Consider the following 19,695-nt stretch of genomic DNA (forward strand, 5'->3'; position numbering starts at 1 on the left):
AAGCGCCTGGTGCAGGTGCGTTTACGGCGTGTGTGAATCCACTTTTGCTGAACGGCTTAATAAAGGGTCCGGGCCCATGGTTCAAATGGGTTGTACTTTGTGTCTTCATTGACCATGGGAGTGTTTTGGGTGTAACATGCAATCAACCAATCTCCTATTCCCTTGTAATATCTATAATCTTTTGCACGTTTGTGCGCTGCTGCGTGTCCCTGTGTGTGTAACAAGCATAGTGTGTGTAACAACCCTAGGCACATTTCACTAATGTGCTGTTAAAATAACAATCAAATGCTGTGTTATTGACTTTAGACCAGGTTTTGTTTGGTCAATGGCGTGGTCACTTTCCACTAGGGAACGACTGATATGGATTTTTTTTGTTAGTGCCGATACCGTTCCCGACCCCCCCCATCAGCCTTAGCCGATAACTGCTGATTTTCTTGAGCCAATATTTGGAGCCGATACTGCTTTTGCTTCCTCAATTTACATCATAGAAATGTAAACACTGCCACACTGGATTTGTTTTTGGAATCTGCGCTGCCATTTCTTTAAAAATAAATACCAAAAACACAGATCAGTGTCAGTTCTTCAATCATCTTACATTCATATCACCCAAATTCTGTGTGCAGTGTGCATCATATGGACGGGTGCACTGCATATGGTTGACTGCGAGGGTAAAAAGCTTTCATCAACATCTACAACACCACCTTGATGATGCGTTGCTTGCAAAATGTCCTTCATCAACACACATACTTATGCAGCCGCGGGGATAGATAGAAGATATAAGTAATTGACAACTAATTGATTAATCAATTAACCTTTGCGGCTCTATTCTTGTGTTCATGGTCTTTGCTTTGGCTGGATAAAAGGGTGCTCTTACAGTATGGTCACAATGAGCCCGCCTCAGATTGAATGTCTGTGGTGTGTTTGTGTGGTACCTTCTCTCCCTCAGGACAGTAGCCTTTGACAAAGTCCTCACACACTTCAGCGTTGCGGGACACGTAGACGTGACTGTAGGGACAGTCGCTGTTGTTACAGATTCCCTTCAGGAAGTAGGAACATACCGGCATCTAGAGAGAGTCAGACACAAATATGGAAACCATCTGAACATGAGACACGGTTCCTAGGACTTGACAAAGACATGGTGAAAACATTTGATAAATTAAAAAAATAACCATTTAACCTTCCTGTTGTCCTCGGGTCAAATTTGACCCCTTAAAAAATGTCTATATCTGAAATATGGGTTTCTTTTTAACCAAATTACCACAAACAATGGATAGATTCCTTACAACGCTGTTTGCAAATACAATTGATCACTTCCATTCCTGACAAAACTCATCTGTATGTTCCTTTTGATCTTAACTATAAGTAAAAATAATTCTGCTTTTTTAAATCAAATATTATACAAAAATATATAGAATAAATGAGGGTTATTGACCGTGAATTCCAAAAAGTAGTGTAAAACTAGTGGTAGTAAGGTGGTGTTATTGAAAACTAAAAACAAGTCTGGAAAAGGGACGAAAATATAATTTTTTTGTCTGTTTTTGAGCCGGGAGGACAACACAAGGGTTAATCAGAACATACAGAGCCCTACATGGGGGGATTTGAATATATAATTCCCTTTTTTATGTCAAAATATAACGATTACTCTGGTTTGTGTTAGAAGGGTTAAAGCTGCCCAAAACTTTGTGATTATTGGCTAAATGTCCAAAAAGAGATTGAATTGATTTTGGGTATAAATTTGAATCGAGCACTTTTGTTCCTTGGCATTCTTCCTGACAACATATCAGAGAATAAATTGGGATTTGCAACTGACAGAAAAAAAAAGAAAGTCTCCTGGTTACAACCCCAGCCTCCTAATATTGGGCAATAAAAAGAAATGGCCAAAATGTGTGTGTTGTCATGGAGGAGATGACACCAATACACCAGATAAACACAGTGTTTCTGTGGTTTTACAAATTGTATTTTCCATTTTGTTTCTGTTCTCTATTAAGATCGCCTTCCCATGAGCCGTCCAATCAAAAAGAAACGAATGTAAAGAAAGAAAACAACAGAGCGATTACATGAGATTAAAGATTGTTAACAGACGGTTCTAGACATCAGACATGTCCCGTGTGCCAAGCAATCCGTCACACTGAGCAGTTAAATGACCTTAATTGCAGTTGACAGCAGCAGAGTGAAAGTGAATGTGTGTTGGGACAGCATGTATGCGGTGTGTGTGTGTGTGTGTGTGTGTGTGTGTGTGTGTGTTCAGAGAGATCTACTGTTTGGTGTGTGGGGGCGAGTCTTGTGGATGCCGGTCTAAATATACCTCAGAGGGAGTTCTGTGAAGAAAGATGGGGGGAGGCAGAGTGTGAGTGGGGGGACTCCTTGTTGGGACGGGATCAGTTCTACCCAATTAACTGCCACAGAAATATTTATCCAGGCTGCAGCTCGTCCAGCTCTCGTGATGTGTTTATGTGCTCTGGATGTGTGCACAGCCTGGGCCAGGGGTGGAGGGAGGGGGAATGAGGTGGGGGTGATGCTAGGGCTCGGGGGTGTCTGGTTTCGAGGTATTTGTGGTAGTGTGGGGGCAGGACGGTGGGGTGAAGGAATCAAGATTCGGGCTCACCTATCCACACTAGTGCCCGGATTAGGTTCAGAGGCCTGATGGGTGCACCCCACTCCACCCCCCCTAAAAACAACCCCACTTCTATCCCAAGACCCCCATACAGTTCTGTTTAAGGGCTCCACGTGTAATAAGAGCGGGAGTATCCTGTGGAGGGATGGGCCAAAGGTTTTGGGGTGAGGGGAGGCTGTTGGAGAGGTGGCATTACAAACAGACAGCTGGGCTCTCAGCACATACAGGCAGCACTGTGACAACCAAAACAGGTGCAGGGCATTGTGTGTGTATGTGTACATATGTATGTGTGTGTGTGTGTGTGTGTGTAGAGGGTGAGGCAGAGCACTTGTTCTAGGGTTGTTTGTCTAAAGGGAAAAGAGAGAAGAAAATCAAATGCTTTCCCTTTCTAAGTGGCTACACTTTCACCTAGACTAGCAAGAGTGCTGGCACACGCATGCACGCTCACACAAATTATCAATATGATTAGTTGTTGAGATATTCAAGATCGTGTTTTATGTTGGTGTATTTTCAAACCAGCTTGACACCCGTTCTTTACTCACACATTTGATTAGCTTTTTGTTTTTTCCAGCAGTGCGCACACAGCTACACTCTGTGACATGCCGAGCGAGGGGAAAGCAATACATCTGCTGCTCTGTAGATTGAACAGGTGAGCCTTAGTCACCAGCTCTAACCTCCAGGCTGCTCGTCTGCCCATGACAAACACAATCAGATTGAGTGCCAAAGTAAGTTTTCACTGGCATGGAATTTGCCTCTTAGGTGCATACATCAAATTAAATACGGAATAAACATTAAAGCAAAGTACCGCAACAGTTAAGAACATAAATATAGAATATAGACAAAAAAACAACGTAAAAGACAATGTAAAAAATATGTACAATATAACTGTTTTAAGGCTGTAAGCTTTTGTGCAGGGTGTGCAAATATTAATCTGGATGTGCAAATGTTCAAAGTATACTAATATGTGCAAGTTCAGGCATAATGTACCAGGATGTGTAATAACGCAACATGAAGTGACTGTGGGTGGGGGGTTGAGAGTCCGTCAGTGGGGGGGTCACTGCGCCTTGTTGATGAGGCCAACTGCAGCCGGGAGCCTCACACTGAACCCCGCGTCAGGGAAAGTCTGCCTCACGCCTTCCTGTATCATGGAAAAAGGAGCCGTGCCAAGAACACAAACAGGATCCACAACAACTGTCCCTAATAGTTGTTCTCATACACAGAACCGGCCCTGGCCATGGAACCCTGCAATGAAAAACTATACAACACTATGTTGAGGAAGACTATGTTGTGACTGGGAGCACCTCACCTTCTCTTTAGCCAACTTATGGGAGAATGGGCAGGTCCCGTCTGCCTGCTTGCACGTTCCTCGCAGAAACCTGGACATAAACAACGGGGTTAAAAAAGGCTGACAACGCAGAAGCTAATACAGATGCAAAGTGGGAAGAGCTGCTGGTTCTGGAAATGTTTTATGTGTGTTTTAACTTGCTGTTTTTGTTTTTGTTTTTGTTTTAATGACATCCTCAATGCACCTCAACACAGAGGTGTCACATGTATAATCATAGACTGGAAAAACAATGGAAACATTTCCCAGAGCTGAAATGTAAAGCCAATGTGGAAGTGCCTTAAACCTGCATCCTATCTAGTTTCCAGCAGGGGACGACTCTGCTCGTTGCAAAAAAAAAAGTCTCTTTTATTGAAGTCTATGTATTACCTCGGTAAACATTTTCCTAACAAGCTTATGGTCTCAATCGCCACTTTTAAGTCTTCTTCCATACAATCTAGTATTAATTTTGTAAATTAATATTTTAGATGATAAATATAGATGATAAAGCAGGGGGTGCTACAGGACCTGTCAATCAGGACAGAGGCTTTGCAATGCTAGTTATGGCACTGTGTACATTAAAACATCCGTGAACTTGTTTTGAACATGTTTTCATCTTAACCTTTGACCTTCTCACAGTGTGTGTGTTTTACTGGTGTGTATTATTGGAACATGTGGTTTCCCCAAAATGTCTTTCATTCTGGTCAGAGTTCTGCCAACCGAGCTAGTTATCTACCGGCAGCGTTAGATGGTAACCTAAGGGAAAGTCTTCAGATTTTCAACAAAAAAACGGCAACCGCAAACACTGGCTTGGACACTTCCTCCTACTCAGCTCCCCAATCTGGTCAAAATCATATCCCGAGGCAAAAAAACCAAGATGGCAAACCTCAGTTTAGTGTTGGGGATGGCTCTAAACACTACAATACCCATGAGGCCACCAGAGGCACTAAACAGAGCCGTACCCAATTCAGACACTTTGTTGTTGCAATTGGGAACAAAACACGGTGTAATAGGTGGTGATCTTACCAAAATGGATTCATAATCTCAAAGTGAACTGATTTGAACCAAGGAATATGTTTTTTTCCAAGCCTAATCAAGTTTTTTTTCTAGTGTAATCTAGTATCTTTGCACAAAAATCACAAGTCTAAGGGCTGGATGTTTAGTACCAAAACACTCTTTGGAGCCATAGTAACCTCCCTTTAAAGCCCCATTTAAAGCAATGTTGGGGGACGTTACTTCTTGTTGACTTTCAAAGTATTTTCAAACAAAACAGGACTAGCTTGCCCCTCCCTCCTCCTCCTCATCCTAGGTTTTACAAAATATTAACACAATGAGAGTTTTGTGAAGTTACTAAAACTAATGTAGACATAATGATTGAATGAATGAAACCAGAAAAAAACAACACCTATGCCATATTACAATATCCAAACTAGTTGACTATATATTGTAAGACAATATTGTAAGACAATATATAGTCTCAAATCACGAAATCGTTATATTGCCCAACACGTGACGCCCAAAATGACACTTCACAGCTCTATTGGTATAGTGGCAACGGAGGACTGTCCGTCTGCACTGAGGACCTTCACATATTACAAAATCAAATCACATGTTCTTGTTTGTTGCCTGACCGTTACCTGGTGCAGACGGCAACCTTGTCTGGGTCGTGGATGTAGGGACAGCTGTTGCCACGGTTACACTTGCCGAAGCGATTGTAGTACATGCAGTACTGCTTCTGCTGCTTCTTCTGATGAGCATGTCTGATTATGGCGAGGCTCCGCTGGACTGCGCGGCTTGTTTTAGAAAACACAGACAAACCACAGGTATCCACAAATCAATAACAAGCATCCAGTGGTAACCCAAGAGGACAAATTGTGTCAGGATAAAAGTTTCAACTTTCATCCCTGTGAGGAGCAGCGGGTAAAGGTATCCACCATATGCTAATTTTACTCTTAAAAGATTACTTCAGGCATTACAGCCCTCGGTTGACAGTGATGAAAGGCAGTTCATGTTGGGAGAGGGAGAGAGGATCAGATATAAAAGTCTTGGCTGGATATGATGTTGTTGTATGAAGAGAGCCAGCAGGATGCCCCCCATATGACTTTTTTTAAAAGTTGTATATGTATGCAGAAATGCCCCCACTACTTGGTCTCAAGTGCTTCTGCTGAGCACAGATGAGACAGGATGGTGGTGTGAAAAGCTTACCTGGCTAAATGACGAGGGCTGAAGGGTCGGGTGAAAGCAGGACTCGTGGATGAGACCTGGACGCTGCTCAAAGACCTTCCTAAATGTGGAGAAAAGGGGTAATGGGAGCTATTAGAATTAAACCTAAAACTGTGTTCTGTATTCCCTTACAATAATCTCCACAGTAAATCAACAAAACTGCTGAAGTGTGTATATATATCATGATATTTTTGACCAAATACCTTGATCGATACCACAACGATATTGTAGTGTTGACTAGTGTTGCTAACGGAGAAGTAGCTAACGTTATAGATGGACGCTGTTCTGACTCGGATGCCTGGGTTTGACATGGTCTGTTTCCTGATGCTTCATTAAAATGCCGTTAGCGTCGTTAGCGTCGTTAGCACCTGGCACTGGAGTTAAGGGCTGGCCAGGTTCAGACTGTTGTGTAATGATAGTGGCTCGCGGCTAGCTAACTGGGGGCTAACGGTAACTATATGTCCCGGGCGGTTGTCAGCTGTCATCCCGACTCAAGTCTCTCTGCACCGGGGTAGTGCTAGCTGGCTAAATTAGCATTACATCAGTCATCTATCTATACAGCTAACGTTAACGTCCCTGGTTAACTTATTTGTGGGTGAGCCCAGTGCTGTTATCTGTGGTCAAAATTATTATTATTAACTTTATGAGCGTGATGAATGAGGTAACCTTATAATGTTACCCACCAAGCATTAGCATTTGCGTTAGCTACTTGTCAACCAGCACATGTATCAATAAAAAAGGTCTCTGCTGTATTACGGTGTTGATGCCTTTTGGCAGAAAAAAATCTATATTATAATATTATGGTTACGTGTATTTTTTTCAGTGACATTGATGATTTACAATTACTCTCAAACGTATCATCTGGGTTCCCGTGTTTTGACAGAGGTTAGACGAACCAGAGGAGCCAAAGGTTACATGACGCCACTGATAGGTGACTAAAGAATTCGTCCAGAGTCAGCAATAAAATAACAGAGATTTCTCTTGGTTTGCACTTTGGTGGAAACATTTGGGATTTGGGACACAACCTAAAAAAATTTGTATAACATACCATCGGTATGTTCGTTCTTAGACATTTTAATGCAGAAATGTTACATATTGTAGCTTTAAGTTGAACTAATCTGCAGCTGTGCATGTTTTAACACTTTTCCTTTACCAATATTACCAATATGACACAATATCCAGGAGCAATGTAAGCAACTCCTACAGTGCATTAACTCCTCTTAACGGACTTGTGTTGTGAAATGTGACCGCGAAATTACAAGCAATTAGTTTGGCATGATGATGAAGACATGGATACACATTTAAAAGGAGCGTAAAGGTCAGTTTTAGTCTTTTCTAAAATAAAAATAAAAATTAATATAATTATATAAAATACTATTTAATTAATTAGACACGACAGAGGTGAAGCTGTCTGAGTGTGTGTTTGTGCGGCCAGATTCAATAACAACCTGACATGTGCCTGGTTATTTATACTGTGGTGGTTTGACACATTGGTGCCAAAGTCAAACGTGACGTCCAAACACTATGTACCAAGTGCTCTGCACAAACAGGGGAAGGAAAGGTAGGTGTGTGTGTGTGTGTGTGTGTGTGTGTGTGTGTGTGTGTGTGCGTGCGTGCGTGTGTGTGTGTGTGTGCACGTGAAGGGTTGTTGGAGGCCATGAGAGGAGTTGAGAAGAGGACAAGGAGACGAGCAGGTTGACGTTACAGATGACAGTTGATCTTATTCAGACGTCTAATTTTGGAACAGTTTTTGGCAGCTGGCTCTCATCACGTGCTTCTCTCTGGCGCGATTTAAGCAGTACAAAATTACAGGCTGGTGGCTCCACATCAAGAACAAAGGTGAAGCTCGGAGAGGGGAAGATGTAAAAATCACGAGTCCTACTTGGAAGACACCGGAGGTGTGTTTCTGCAGGGAGCACGGACGTGTTTGTTGGGATGCCGGTCACGAGTCTAACAGATTGGAGGGCTTACATTTCACCTGCAGGTGCAGTTGCTACAGAATGTGTATGAGAGAAGTGGGAAGGAGCTAGAGGCAGATCCGGGCTTTAATCTGCACCGTCCGGTTCTCCGGACCCTCCCCCTCTCTGCTCTGACAGATGACAACTTTATTATTTCAGATGGCAAATCCAGCTAGCTCCTGAAAGTCTATTAGAGAGCATGTGGGTAGAGCTGCAGCCACAAACATGAATAAACAGTCCTTTATCACCTCTGGGGTGCACACAGACTTACTGCCCTGCACTCACAGTCCACAATACGGATGGGCATTGAACCTCAATTTTTTGGTACAGACTGAATTGTGTTCCTCGCACTGACTATCAAATGCCAGCATTAAAAAAAGGGTACGGTTCATACTCTTATTTGCTTATTATTTGGTAAGACAGCTCCTGATTTAGATTAACATTTACATTTTATTTGAGACTAGTTCTGTTTCCAGGCAACGTTCTTGTACAGCTTCTCAACATTTAAAAGTTTTGTATTTTGTTAGAGGAGAATTCAGGTTGATTCCAACATGTAGGTCTAGTGTTTGTAAATGTGGAGTGCTGTCAATAGCAAGAAAAACTAAACCAACCGGTGCTGCCTACATTGTGTTATTCTCCTGCAGAGTTAGCACACAACAGGCTTAAACAGGGCAAGTTTTAAACGTGTTTTTAGCTTCTTAAAATGTTCAAAATGTCATTAAAAGTGCCTCCCCATGTAAAGTGATTCCTTCCGAGTGAACACGGTGATTCTGACTGCTGTGGATGTGAAAGAAATGAAATGAGAGTTGTGTTAATTCAGCTGTGTTTAGCTACCTGTGTTGATACTGCGAGGAGTGCTTAGGGACCGTCTACAAACTACAACACCGAAAAGAGATCGAAATATATATAAAAAAAAAAATAGGCATATGTTTATTTTGTACATGTAAGTGCTGTAGTGCAACTAGCAGGAGACAAGTTACAATTGAGGTAAGTTTGAAGACACTATCCTCATTTAATCATTATATTGACATCCTACATATTTAGTTTGCAGACAGTCCCTAAGCTCTCTAACTGCCGTCTCAACACAGAATCTAAACACCACTGAATTAGTACGACGTTCATGCATTTCTTTCACATCTACAGCAGTCTGAATCACTTCACATGGGTAGACACTTTTAATGACACTGTGAACATGTTAAGAGGCTAAAAACACATTTAAAACTTGCCCTGTTTAAGCCTGTTGAGTGCTAACTCTAGCACGAGGATAACACAGTGTAGGCAGCACCGATTGGTTCGTTTTTCGCTCCATTGACAGCACTCCAAATTTCTAAACAGAGCTACATGTTGGAATCGACCTGAATTCTCCTTTAAGTTTATAAGTAAAAGGCATTGGCAGGAGTTACCTGGCATGCATGTCTTCATGGTGGGAGGAAACCAACGCAAACAACCGATGAGCCCCCGTTTCTCTTGATGAGTATTGAACTTTAAAATTTCCAGTCTTTTAATTGTTGTCTTTGATGGAGAATGAACTAGACGTAGTGCCACAAGTCGACTGTGGGTCTGCACACCAAAAACTCTGGAGAGTTGGATTTTTCAAAGACCATTACAGTGACGGTCGGAGTACCTGTTCGGTTGATGGACATGTTGGACGCCACGGTGCGGGACAGCTTATTGGCTGACACCTGGAACAGGGAACCACGAATCCAGCACATGCTGCTGCCTCTCCAGTGCTGATTGGCTGACGGGTGTCTGTCGTGAGGAGCTCGCAGCCGGCTCTGAAGGAAACTCCTGAGAGGGAGAGGGACAGAAGATGAAAAACAGATGGAGATAAACACATGAAATAAGGGATAAGATAATAGCTTTGGAACTCATATTAAAATATACTTAAAAGTTATATATTCACTTAAAAGAAAAATTGTGTTCTATTACAGCTTTGAATGATTAGAAATTGGGCTGTGCAATTAATCACGTTTTAATCATGATCACCATTCTGGCTTTTAAGGATAACAAAAACAGCGTAATCGAGAAAAACGTTTATTTTGAACGTTACATTTTTCAAGTTAACTCTTATTTATGAGTATTCGTGTTAAATAATTGTGATTTCAGTATTGATCAAAATAATAGTGATTATGAGTTCGAGCTGCCTAATTATTATATTATTGACTCAGTTTAGAAAATGTGTGAAACATGTTGTGCCATTCTGTGAGGAGGGATAATATTATCTGCTCATCCCTCCCTCAGTTCCACCCCTCTTTTGCCTGTCTTCCTTCAAGCTCTTTCACTATATCTCCCCTATTCACTTTGTTTCCCATCGTCTAGTCTCCCTCCTCCCTCTCTCTCTCTCTCTCTCTCCCTCCCATGTCACAGCACTCTGTTAAATTGCTCCTCTAATGGAAAGGACGGCGGTGTGGAAATGGAGAGAATTGAAAAGAGGAGAGGAGGAAATCAATGAGATAATAGGCAGGGCAGGGGGCCAGAGCAGCGAGGTTGGCCCCTACGCTGGAGAGAAGAGACCACACACACACACACACACACACACACACACACACACACACACACACACACACACCCCTGCTACAGTATGTACAGTACATACAATCACAGGGACAGGGCCTCTACACACACACACATGTTCAGGAGTCACTCAGTAGACGTGTGTGTGTGTGTGTGTGTGTGTGTGTGTGTGTGTGTGTGTGTGTGTGTGTGTGTGTGGGGCGGCCATGTGTGCGATCCTGCAGTGTGTATGAGGCTGCTGGGTGGTGGTGGGGCGGTGCAGGGGTTATGGCGATAAATTGCGCTGTCCTGTCACTTCTATTTGGGGCGGATTGGGGCTGCTGTGCAGTGTGCCGCTGGAGGTAATTTGCTGCCGTATTTCAGATGGGCTGGAAATGGGTTTAGAGCGAGAGTTCATGCCTCCCATTACAGAGAAAAGAGAGGGTTACCCCGAATGCACAGCGCGCACGAAACAACTGACACGGCCGCTTAACAGTCTGCCGCCGGCGGAGAGCCGCTGCTCTGCTGCAAATAAGTAAAAAAATAGAGCGAATATCAGCCATCAGCTACGTTTATGTACACGGTCTACCTGAGTGCGCGCCATAACTCAGCGGCGCAGACACTCCTTTTCACAAGATCAGTGGCTGCCCTACACAGGGCAACTGCAGCCAGGGGAGCTGTAATGGAGGCTAATGTTGGAGCGCTGACTGCCACCCAGGGAGGCTTAAACAAGGACCGGGCGGCCCGGGGAGCCACAATGGAGGTTAATGGGGATATGACACGAACAGTTAACACAGGCGGCAGTTAACCCTGACACAGGGATGCAGTCTGGGGGGGACCGACCGGGGGGTGTAATACCCAGTCTGGATGTTTTCCCACTGGGTTCGTATGTTTGAGTCTGAACATCAGAGGGATTGTGCTGCTGATCACACATTTGTGTTTACTACACTGTAAATAACGGCTGTGAAATCTCCAGTTATTTACTTTAGATTTCACAGTAACTCTACTGTATATGATTTTTACAGTAGAATGGTGTAAAGTTAAATTAAAACCTTGTCAACATGACAAAATCACAGTAGTCTAAGTATTACAGTTGAAATCAAAGTAGTCAAACCATTACTGTAAAAAAGAAATAACAATACAGCCACTATAGTTTGCAAATAGTAAACTACTGTGTTTTAACTTTTTTATCTTATGTTGAGTTTAATTGTTTTGTATTTTACAATAAATACATAAAATAATGTAAATGGAAGTACGGTACCTTTACTGTAAAAATAATTCACAGTAAGTTTTGGGCCAATTGTTACCAGTAAGTTACTGTAAATTTTATGTTAAATTTGTTACAGTGTAGTGTTTCCATTTCAAAAAAATGTCCACATCAAAATGCAGTTGTTCATTATTGTTGCCACATTTTATTGAAGGCAGTGAATTTATGCCATTGTTTGACATATTTTCCATGAATAACGCCTGTGACGATCCACATAAACAACTGTGGGTTGCAGAAGCTCAAACCAAGCTCAACATGCTATGCAGCTCTGCACATCAAACACACTGACTGGTTAATCAAATCATGTTGGGAGGTAACGTTCACAACCACACTGGATATGAACAGAACACGCAACTGTTACACACAAAATGTGTAAAACTGGGGTGTAGTGCTATTTGTTTCAGCTTGTTTTAGCTCGTTAAAAAGGTTATTTACTCAAGGATGTTTTGCTGCCTTGCCATCTTTACTAGCTATAGACTGAGAAAACAATAAGTTCAAAGGTCACCGCCGGCAGATACTGTTAAGGTGGAATGTTTTCGTGAATCCTTAACTAAAATGTCAATATGACAATTACATTATTTTTTTCATTTTATTTGTCTTGCATGACATGCACTTGAGCGAATATTAGATATGTAAGTGCTTTAAAGGTGCCCTGCCACACGTGTTTCATGACTTTGTGGAAATGCCTGTTCTAGGGTCTACCAAGTTCAACCATGGACTCTGTAACGTGGTTACCTTGTTTCAAGCCATTCTAGTGTTGTTGTAGAAGACTCTGCTCCATTTGGGCCAGTTCTGCTTAATATTCAACGAGCTAAGATGCTTGACTCTGATTAGCTAACAGCTAGCCAATGAAGGCCTAGCTATCAGTATCCTTTACCCAGCGCAACTGGGCCAGCTCATGAATATTAATGAGCTCAGGCAACATGACATCAGACTGACCAGCTGTTGTGATTGGTCTGATTTATCCTCTTATTTCTTTTCAGTGGCTAGAGCTGACAGGGGAGGTAGCAGTTCATTTTCACATTCACAACATCACACACACACACACACACACACACACACACTTCAAAAAATGCAAATAAAAACAGTATTGTGTGTCAGGGCACCTCTAAAAAAGGTGACTTTTAATGGAATTATGCGAACTGAGAATATAGACTGCCAGGTTCAAAGCACTGTTAACATGAAGAAATAAGCACATATTATATAATACTGTAAAAGTAGTGTTTTTATGTATGAAATTTGTTCAGTCAGTGTGTGCTGTAAGACTCATTTGTGCACAGATGAAGTTCTCAGACTTCTGTCGGACCGCACATACAGCAATGTGAATGAGTTTCACCCTCAGGTCGAACACCATTAGAGAAAACTGCCTTTTTAGGAGCAGATTACCTCCACAAAAAGGTAATGTAAATGTAAATGTTCTTATATAGCGCTTCTCTAGTCTTAACGACTACTCAAAGCACTTTTACATAGTAGAGGAACCATTCACCTTTCAGACACTGTGGCCAAGGCTGCCGTACCAGGTGCCACCTGCTCATCAGATCAACACTCACACACATTTACACTGTGTGTGAGTGTTCATGCCGCAGCATGAGGGGCAACCCGGGGTTCAGTGTCTTGTCAAAAGACACTTCAACATGGAAGTGAAGGGCCAGGGATTGAACCACCGACCTTCCGTTCTACCACAACTGTCCAAGGTAATGTGGCGGTAATGAGAGAGGGGGAGAAGAAGGACAGAACAGAAGCAAAACCGTGGAAGCGCCATCAAACACAAACCATCACAAAGGCCACACAACATCATTTAAAAATGAGTCTGTGTTTTTTTCCTCTCTGTCTCCGTTTTCACTAACACCACCTTTTTAGAATTAATGTTCAATAACCCTCATTTATATAGAATTATACCTAATATTTGAGTTAAAAAAGGCAGAAATAACAGAAAAAAAGACTTGTTGTGACTAATAGTTAAGATCAGAAGAACAAACAGTTTAGTCAGGAATGAAAGTGATCAATTGTATTTGCAAAGAGCGTTGTATGGAATCCAATCCATTTTTTGTGGTAATTGGTTAGAAAGAAACCAATATTTCAGATATAGTAGTTTTTTTAAAGGGTCAAATTTGACCCGAGGAGAACAGGAGGGTTAAATTACAATGATACATAAATTAGAAAAGAAGATCATGACGCTAGATAAGCTGAAAGCAGAGAATGTTTGGCATTTTAGTTTGTTGTCCCTTTACTTATCAACTAAATTGCCCTTGAGAAAACTCAATGTACATCATTAGTTATTTAGTTGTGAATGTAAAACATAAAGACAACGACTGGAGGTTGCAGTAAAACCTCCCAAAAAGAAAAGGTAAAAGAATGTTGAGAAAAGACAGAAATAAAGGCGGGGGAAAGGGCAGGCCGAAAGTCCCCTGTGACTAGTCTGCATACGTGTGCGTGTGCGTGTGTGTGTGCGCGTGTGTGTGTGTGTGTGTGTGTGTGTGCACTGGTCTGACCATGCAATCCACAGCTAAAGGAGAGGGCGATTCAGCACTACGGGCGCCGTTGATGAATGATCCGACTTTTGTTTTAGTGACAGCGAAGAATTTGGAGGGTCGCGCGACTGCTCCGAATAATGCTGCCCTTGTCTATTTGTCTGCAACCCAAGCATTAGTAAGCTCATATTGGGGAAACAGTTACCCTTGAAACGGAGCACAGCAAAAACAGTCATCTGGCTAATTCCAGCGCTAAGAACTGCTGCTCTTCTTTAGGCACTTAAAGGAATCCAAAGCAGTGTCATTACGCATCACAATCCTATCAAATCCAACTTGAAGGGAGACAACTGTAATGAAGAAAATCCTTTGTTAGGGTGAGAAGCAACCCAGACAGAATCTGTGTAGCATTCAGTGTGAACAGCAGCAGAGGAGGATCACAACATACAGTACAAGTGCAGGTGACAGGTAGATGACTAATGTGATAAGTAATGAGTAAATGAATGAATTGGGGTATAAAAGGGGATGAATGAGGGAGTGAATGCGGGAAAAGGAGGAGAGAAGTGAAGAAGAGCACTGCTTTACTTTATTGCCCAGTCTCCTACATCCTGTACTGATCGATACTGAAGCACTAAAGGAGATGAGCGCCTGGACAGAGAGAGAGTGTGTGTGTTGGCGTGTGTGTGTGTGTGTGTGTGTGTGTAAAAGTGTATGTCTAAAGGTGTGTGTGTGTGCGTGTGTGTGTGTGTGTGTGTGTGTGTGTGTACGGCCAAAAATAGCATACTTATTTGTGGGTAAAGGGTCCCTCCATGTTGGACCCTTATGCTCAGTAGAAAAAGATACAATCAAGTAGAAGCCAACAAATTAGGATAATAGTCTGATGATTTCAAACATGCAATTACAAATGTACGATGTAACAAAAAAAATATTCCTATTACATCTTATTTGATAGAAAGAGAGAAAACAAAAACCAGCAAACACACGGGGATAGAGCATTAAAGAAGGGAAACCGGAGAGAGAAATAGGGAGGGTGTGAGAGGGATGGAGGGAGGGCCGGGCTGTAATTTATCCTTCAGTGTGCATGCTTTACGGCTTTCTTAATTCAACTCCTGATACTATTAATGGAGTTAATGTTGAGATTATATCTATTTTCTGGTGGCGGGGTTTGAAATACAGCAGCCGATCCCCTCGCTCCTTCAAACCGCCGCCCGGCACTAAATCACCCGCCGCGCTCGTTGTGGCTGAAAACAGGTAGGAGCAGAGCATGCTGGGTAGCGAAACCTCTCTTCCTGTGAGCCGGGATACAGGGAAATGTCTGGGACAAGCTGGTTGAGAGGGTTTAGACGGTGGAGTTGGAAAGCGTGGTGTAAAAATACTATTTTATTTTCCTCTACTTTTGATCTTGCATACATTTGCCATTTTGTGATATAATGTATATTAAATATAGTTATTAAATGGGTAAAAATAACATATTATTACAGCATAAAGTCACTCAGAGCATCTCAGATGTTGTTTGATTTTGATTTAACTTTAAAATTGATGTTCACCTGAGTCCTACCAATTCCATGCAGGCTACCCAGAACCGCTGGACCACCATGCAAGGCTGGATCTGTTTTTTTTTTTTAGATGCCAGGCCCTGAGTGAGGGCTTCAGCTATGTGCAGGCACAGAGATAAGAGCTTAAAACATATGAGGACAGGGATCAGTGGGGCTGATAGGCCAAAGATGAAGAGCAGCACTCACAGTGGTTAAGAGCAGAGAATATGAGCTCATGCTCCACTCAATAGCTTCAAACGGATAAAAGTGGAGGGCCTGTGGAGTTTAACAGATAGATAAGCATGAGAAAGGAGTGCATGGGTGGGTGTGTGGGGGGGTAATCCACCGTCCCCGGGGACCCGACCTGTCCCCCACCCTCCCTATCTCTTTCCTCACTTCTACACACTTGGTGATATTTCACAACATGTCACGGGGCTCAAATTGAAAATCCCTTGATGAATCAATATTTACTGCAGCAGCTAAATGAATTGTAATAAGTCACCAGAGGCTGAGTCCAGACTCAGTCCAGGCCCCTCTTGTCTCACCAAATCTGGATTACACAAATGAACCAAAGCAGACTGGCAAAACACAAACGCGCAAAAGCACCCAAGTGCTTTAATTAGAAACAGCTAGCCAAACATATGCAACCCAAAGACGACGTAAAGAGTAGGTTCATCCTAATTACAAGAAAAAAAGACAGACATTTGAGATCAACACGGCAGTAAGTTTTATTTGCACATGCTGATGATTTGTGATATCTGCCTCTGAGATTTTGATGCAACTGCAGTATAACGGGAGGGCGTGGAATTTAGTTTTTTGTAGTGTTGACATGTGGAGTTGGAATCAAGCAGTCATACTACGTTCAACTTGGGCCGCACACATAATCACAATTGTATCGAGAAATTTGTCAAAGGATGAAAATGTGGATGTGCCTATTCTGAAATAAGTTTTCGGGAGACGTCCCGGCCTACAAATCGTGGGATTCATAGACTTAATCCTCCCCAAAATCACACTACAATCATTCTAATTTTAACATTTTTCATTAAAAACAAGAATAATGACACAGAAATCCTCATCCTCTCCATTGTGAATCAAACCGCAGTTAGATACTTTCCTCTTGTCGTGCAGCCCTACTTTTCAACCCATGTGTAGGTTACCAAAGTCAGCTTCCAGGAAGAGCTTCCTGTTAACTCTCTGCACATTAACAGATCATTAAAACCCACCACAACAACCTGTTCAGAGCTTTCACACCACAGTATTGAACCACTGCGGGGGGAAACTGTAGTAACACACCCGTGAAAAGGGCATTAAATGAATGTTTGTAACCCGTTAACAACCTCCTCATAAACAATAATTAACTCACAGCCCTCAGAGAAGACCCCATCACCACAACCAGTCATCTCACACGAAAAAGACCTTTAAATTAAGTATGTTGGGCCCACCGGTACGGGCAATCCTGATTTTTGACCAAAAAGACCACAGCAGGAAGTTTAAATAACTTTAAACTGATCTCAGAGGGACACAGGAACACATGGGGCCACCGACAAAAAGATCTGGGCCTACTGTCCCCCCAAAGTCCCCTCAAAGTCCTACCACAGTCCTACCACGCTCCCACAAGGGACAACCATCATGAAATGGCTGGATGACCAGCAGGGTGTGGTCTAAGTGGCCAAAAGCTTAAAAACTACAGGCGTGTAGTTCAGCGCTCTGGATTTGCTGGGAAGACACTATAAGACTTCTAAATATATACTGTATATGTTATGTATGGTTATATAAGATAAGACAGGCTGGTAAATTATGTGTCAACGTACTGATGGCATTACTTCATCAAGATCTAGCATTTCCTTGTGCACATTTACTACATTATACTGTATATTTCTTAATAGGTACACAAAGTAAGGCATCAATCTTTCAATAAGCTTCATATTAATATTGACATACCTGACATACCATATCAGTTTCAGGGAGATTTGTATGATTTAGACCCCAAAATGTCTAATGTGCTTTTGTTAATTTTTAAATATTACTCGGATCATAGATCGGCATTTCGCATGTTTAAATAATCAAATAATTGTATCGGTTGGGCTCTAAAAACAAGCAATCTGAAGATGTCACTTTGGGCTTTAGGAAATTTTGGTCACCATTTTAGGACATTTTTGAGACTACTTTTGTGAAAGAAATAAAAAATTTAAACAATAATGAAATAAATCAATAGTTGCAGCCCTGTTTCGAGTACTGTATTACTCAAAGTACTTTTCACTGAAATCAAGTCATTGGTGGATTAGAATGTGAAAATGATAAAGGAGTCACAACAAAGTGTAATGTGCTTCAAACGTAGCTAACCATTATCAGTACTTTAACACTATAACACACAATGCTTCTTAGACACACACACACACACACACACACATGCAAAAGAGACAAATGCAATGACATTAGGAAACAGACCCACCCCCACTTTCTCTCTTTCTGTATCTGTTCTGAGTGAAACTTCCCCTGCTGGTGTAAATTAACGTGAGGGGCACAGAGCTTTATTCTCTGGGTTATCTACTCTGTAAAAATGAGCGCCATCAATTTTTAACCTCTTCACTCATGCTGCACACGAGTGACATTAAAGACAGGGCGCTGCTCTGCACTGACGGATATTAGAAATTGGGACACATTAAAGCCTGACCTGCAGGAGGTGTGTGTGTGTGTGTGTGTGTGTGTGTGTATTTGTCCTTGTTAATGTGGCCTACCTGGCAGACTGGATCCTCTTGGCTCTCCAGGAGAGGGCGGGGTTGTAGTGGAGGGCGTGTGCGGTGCTGGAGCTCGGGCGGGTCACCATCTTGTAGCGGGTCCTGAACACCCGCTGGGAGGAGGGGGCGGGACCTGAGGACCGCAAAGTTCGCAGATCAGTATGAAAGTCTGCAAATTAAAATCTGATCACACACACACACACACCAAAACAATAGTTGAGCGTCCAATCGGTATGTGAACAAATGCACGTAGTGTACACGTCATTGTGAGTGCATACAACTGTGCATACACACAGGTTTATCTGAGGACTCTGGCAGGTGTGCTCTTTAATAAGCCTCAGATATAAAAATGAGGGGGAATAACAAAGGAAGAATTTTTATGAGCCTAATAAATCATTTCCTCTTGTCTCTTTCCTCGCTGCCTTCATCCCTCCTGCCTGGCCTCGCCCCCTCCTCCTCACTTTAAGTCTCATTCTTTATAACATTTTACAGATCCATCAGAAAAGGCGCAAGAGTAGAGAGATCGGGATAGAAAAAAAAAAGTGTTTTAGTTTATTTATTTATTTGGCTGTGTATCCATCATGTTGTTTTATGACGGCCTATGCTGGCTGAAGTACTCGCTCAAAGAATAGAGTTTGCATTGTGGGATTTCTAAATCCCCGTTCACATCAGTTCAGTGACTGTGGACTACATGGGCCATGAGCCTCTCTGCTAAGGTTGCAAACGCAGGACTATCGTTAATAACTGGGAAGGTTTGTGTCAAATACAAAGTTGAGAAAAAGTTCAGTTTTAACTAAAAGGTGCAGTGGGTGAGCCTAAGAAAACTTTCTAGTCATGCCATATTTGCTGAAAAATTACGATATGTTTGCATAGAACTACATGAATCAGGTAATTTATAAAAAAATAAAATAAAAAAATTAAAAAGCTGGCCCCTCTGGCACCACCTACAGCCTGTAGGGGGATTTTCAAAAATCCACAAATTGCTGTTCAGATGCACCAATCAGGGCCGAGCATTCATTCTGCTTTCAGTGTGTGTGTGTGTGTGTGTGTGTGTGTGTGTGTGTGTGTGTGTGTGTGT

The 19,695-nt window shown here is 42.2% G+C and overlaps 1 protein-coding gene across 2 annotated transcripts in view; it reads right to left on the minus strand.

Annotated features, from left to right (window-relative positions):
* Positions 1–19,695, minus strand: part of zc3h3 (zinc finger CCCH-type containing 3) — a 69,115-nt gene that overhangs the window by 13,991 nt on the left and 35,429 nt on the right. For both annotated transcript variants that reach the window (XM_034880503.1, XM_034880502.1), the window contains 6 exons: positions 18,618–18,750; positions 9,741–9,904; positions 6,141–6,219; positions 5,573–5,728; positions 3,921–3,990; positions 933–1,064 (listed from right to left, as the gene is read on the minus strand). In XM_034880503.1, the coding sequence (XP_034736394.1) occupies positions 933–1,064; positions 3,921–3,990; positions 5,573–5,728; positions 6,141–6,219; positions 9,741–9,904; positions 18,618–18,750 (734 nt within the window). The remainder of the gene's footprint in view (positions 1–932; positions 1,065–3,920; positions 3,991–5,572; positions 5,729–6,140; positions 6,220–9,740; positions 9,905–18,617; positions 18,751–19,695) is intronic.

This window comes from Etheostoma cragini, chromosome 9 (assembly GCF_013103735.1).
Source record: "Etheostoma cragini isolate CJK2018 chromosome 9, CSU_Ecrag_1.0, whole genome shotgun sequence".
Lineage (NCBI taxonomy): Eukaryota > Metazoa > Chordata > Actinopteri > Perciformes > Percidae > Etheostoma > Etheostoma cragini.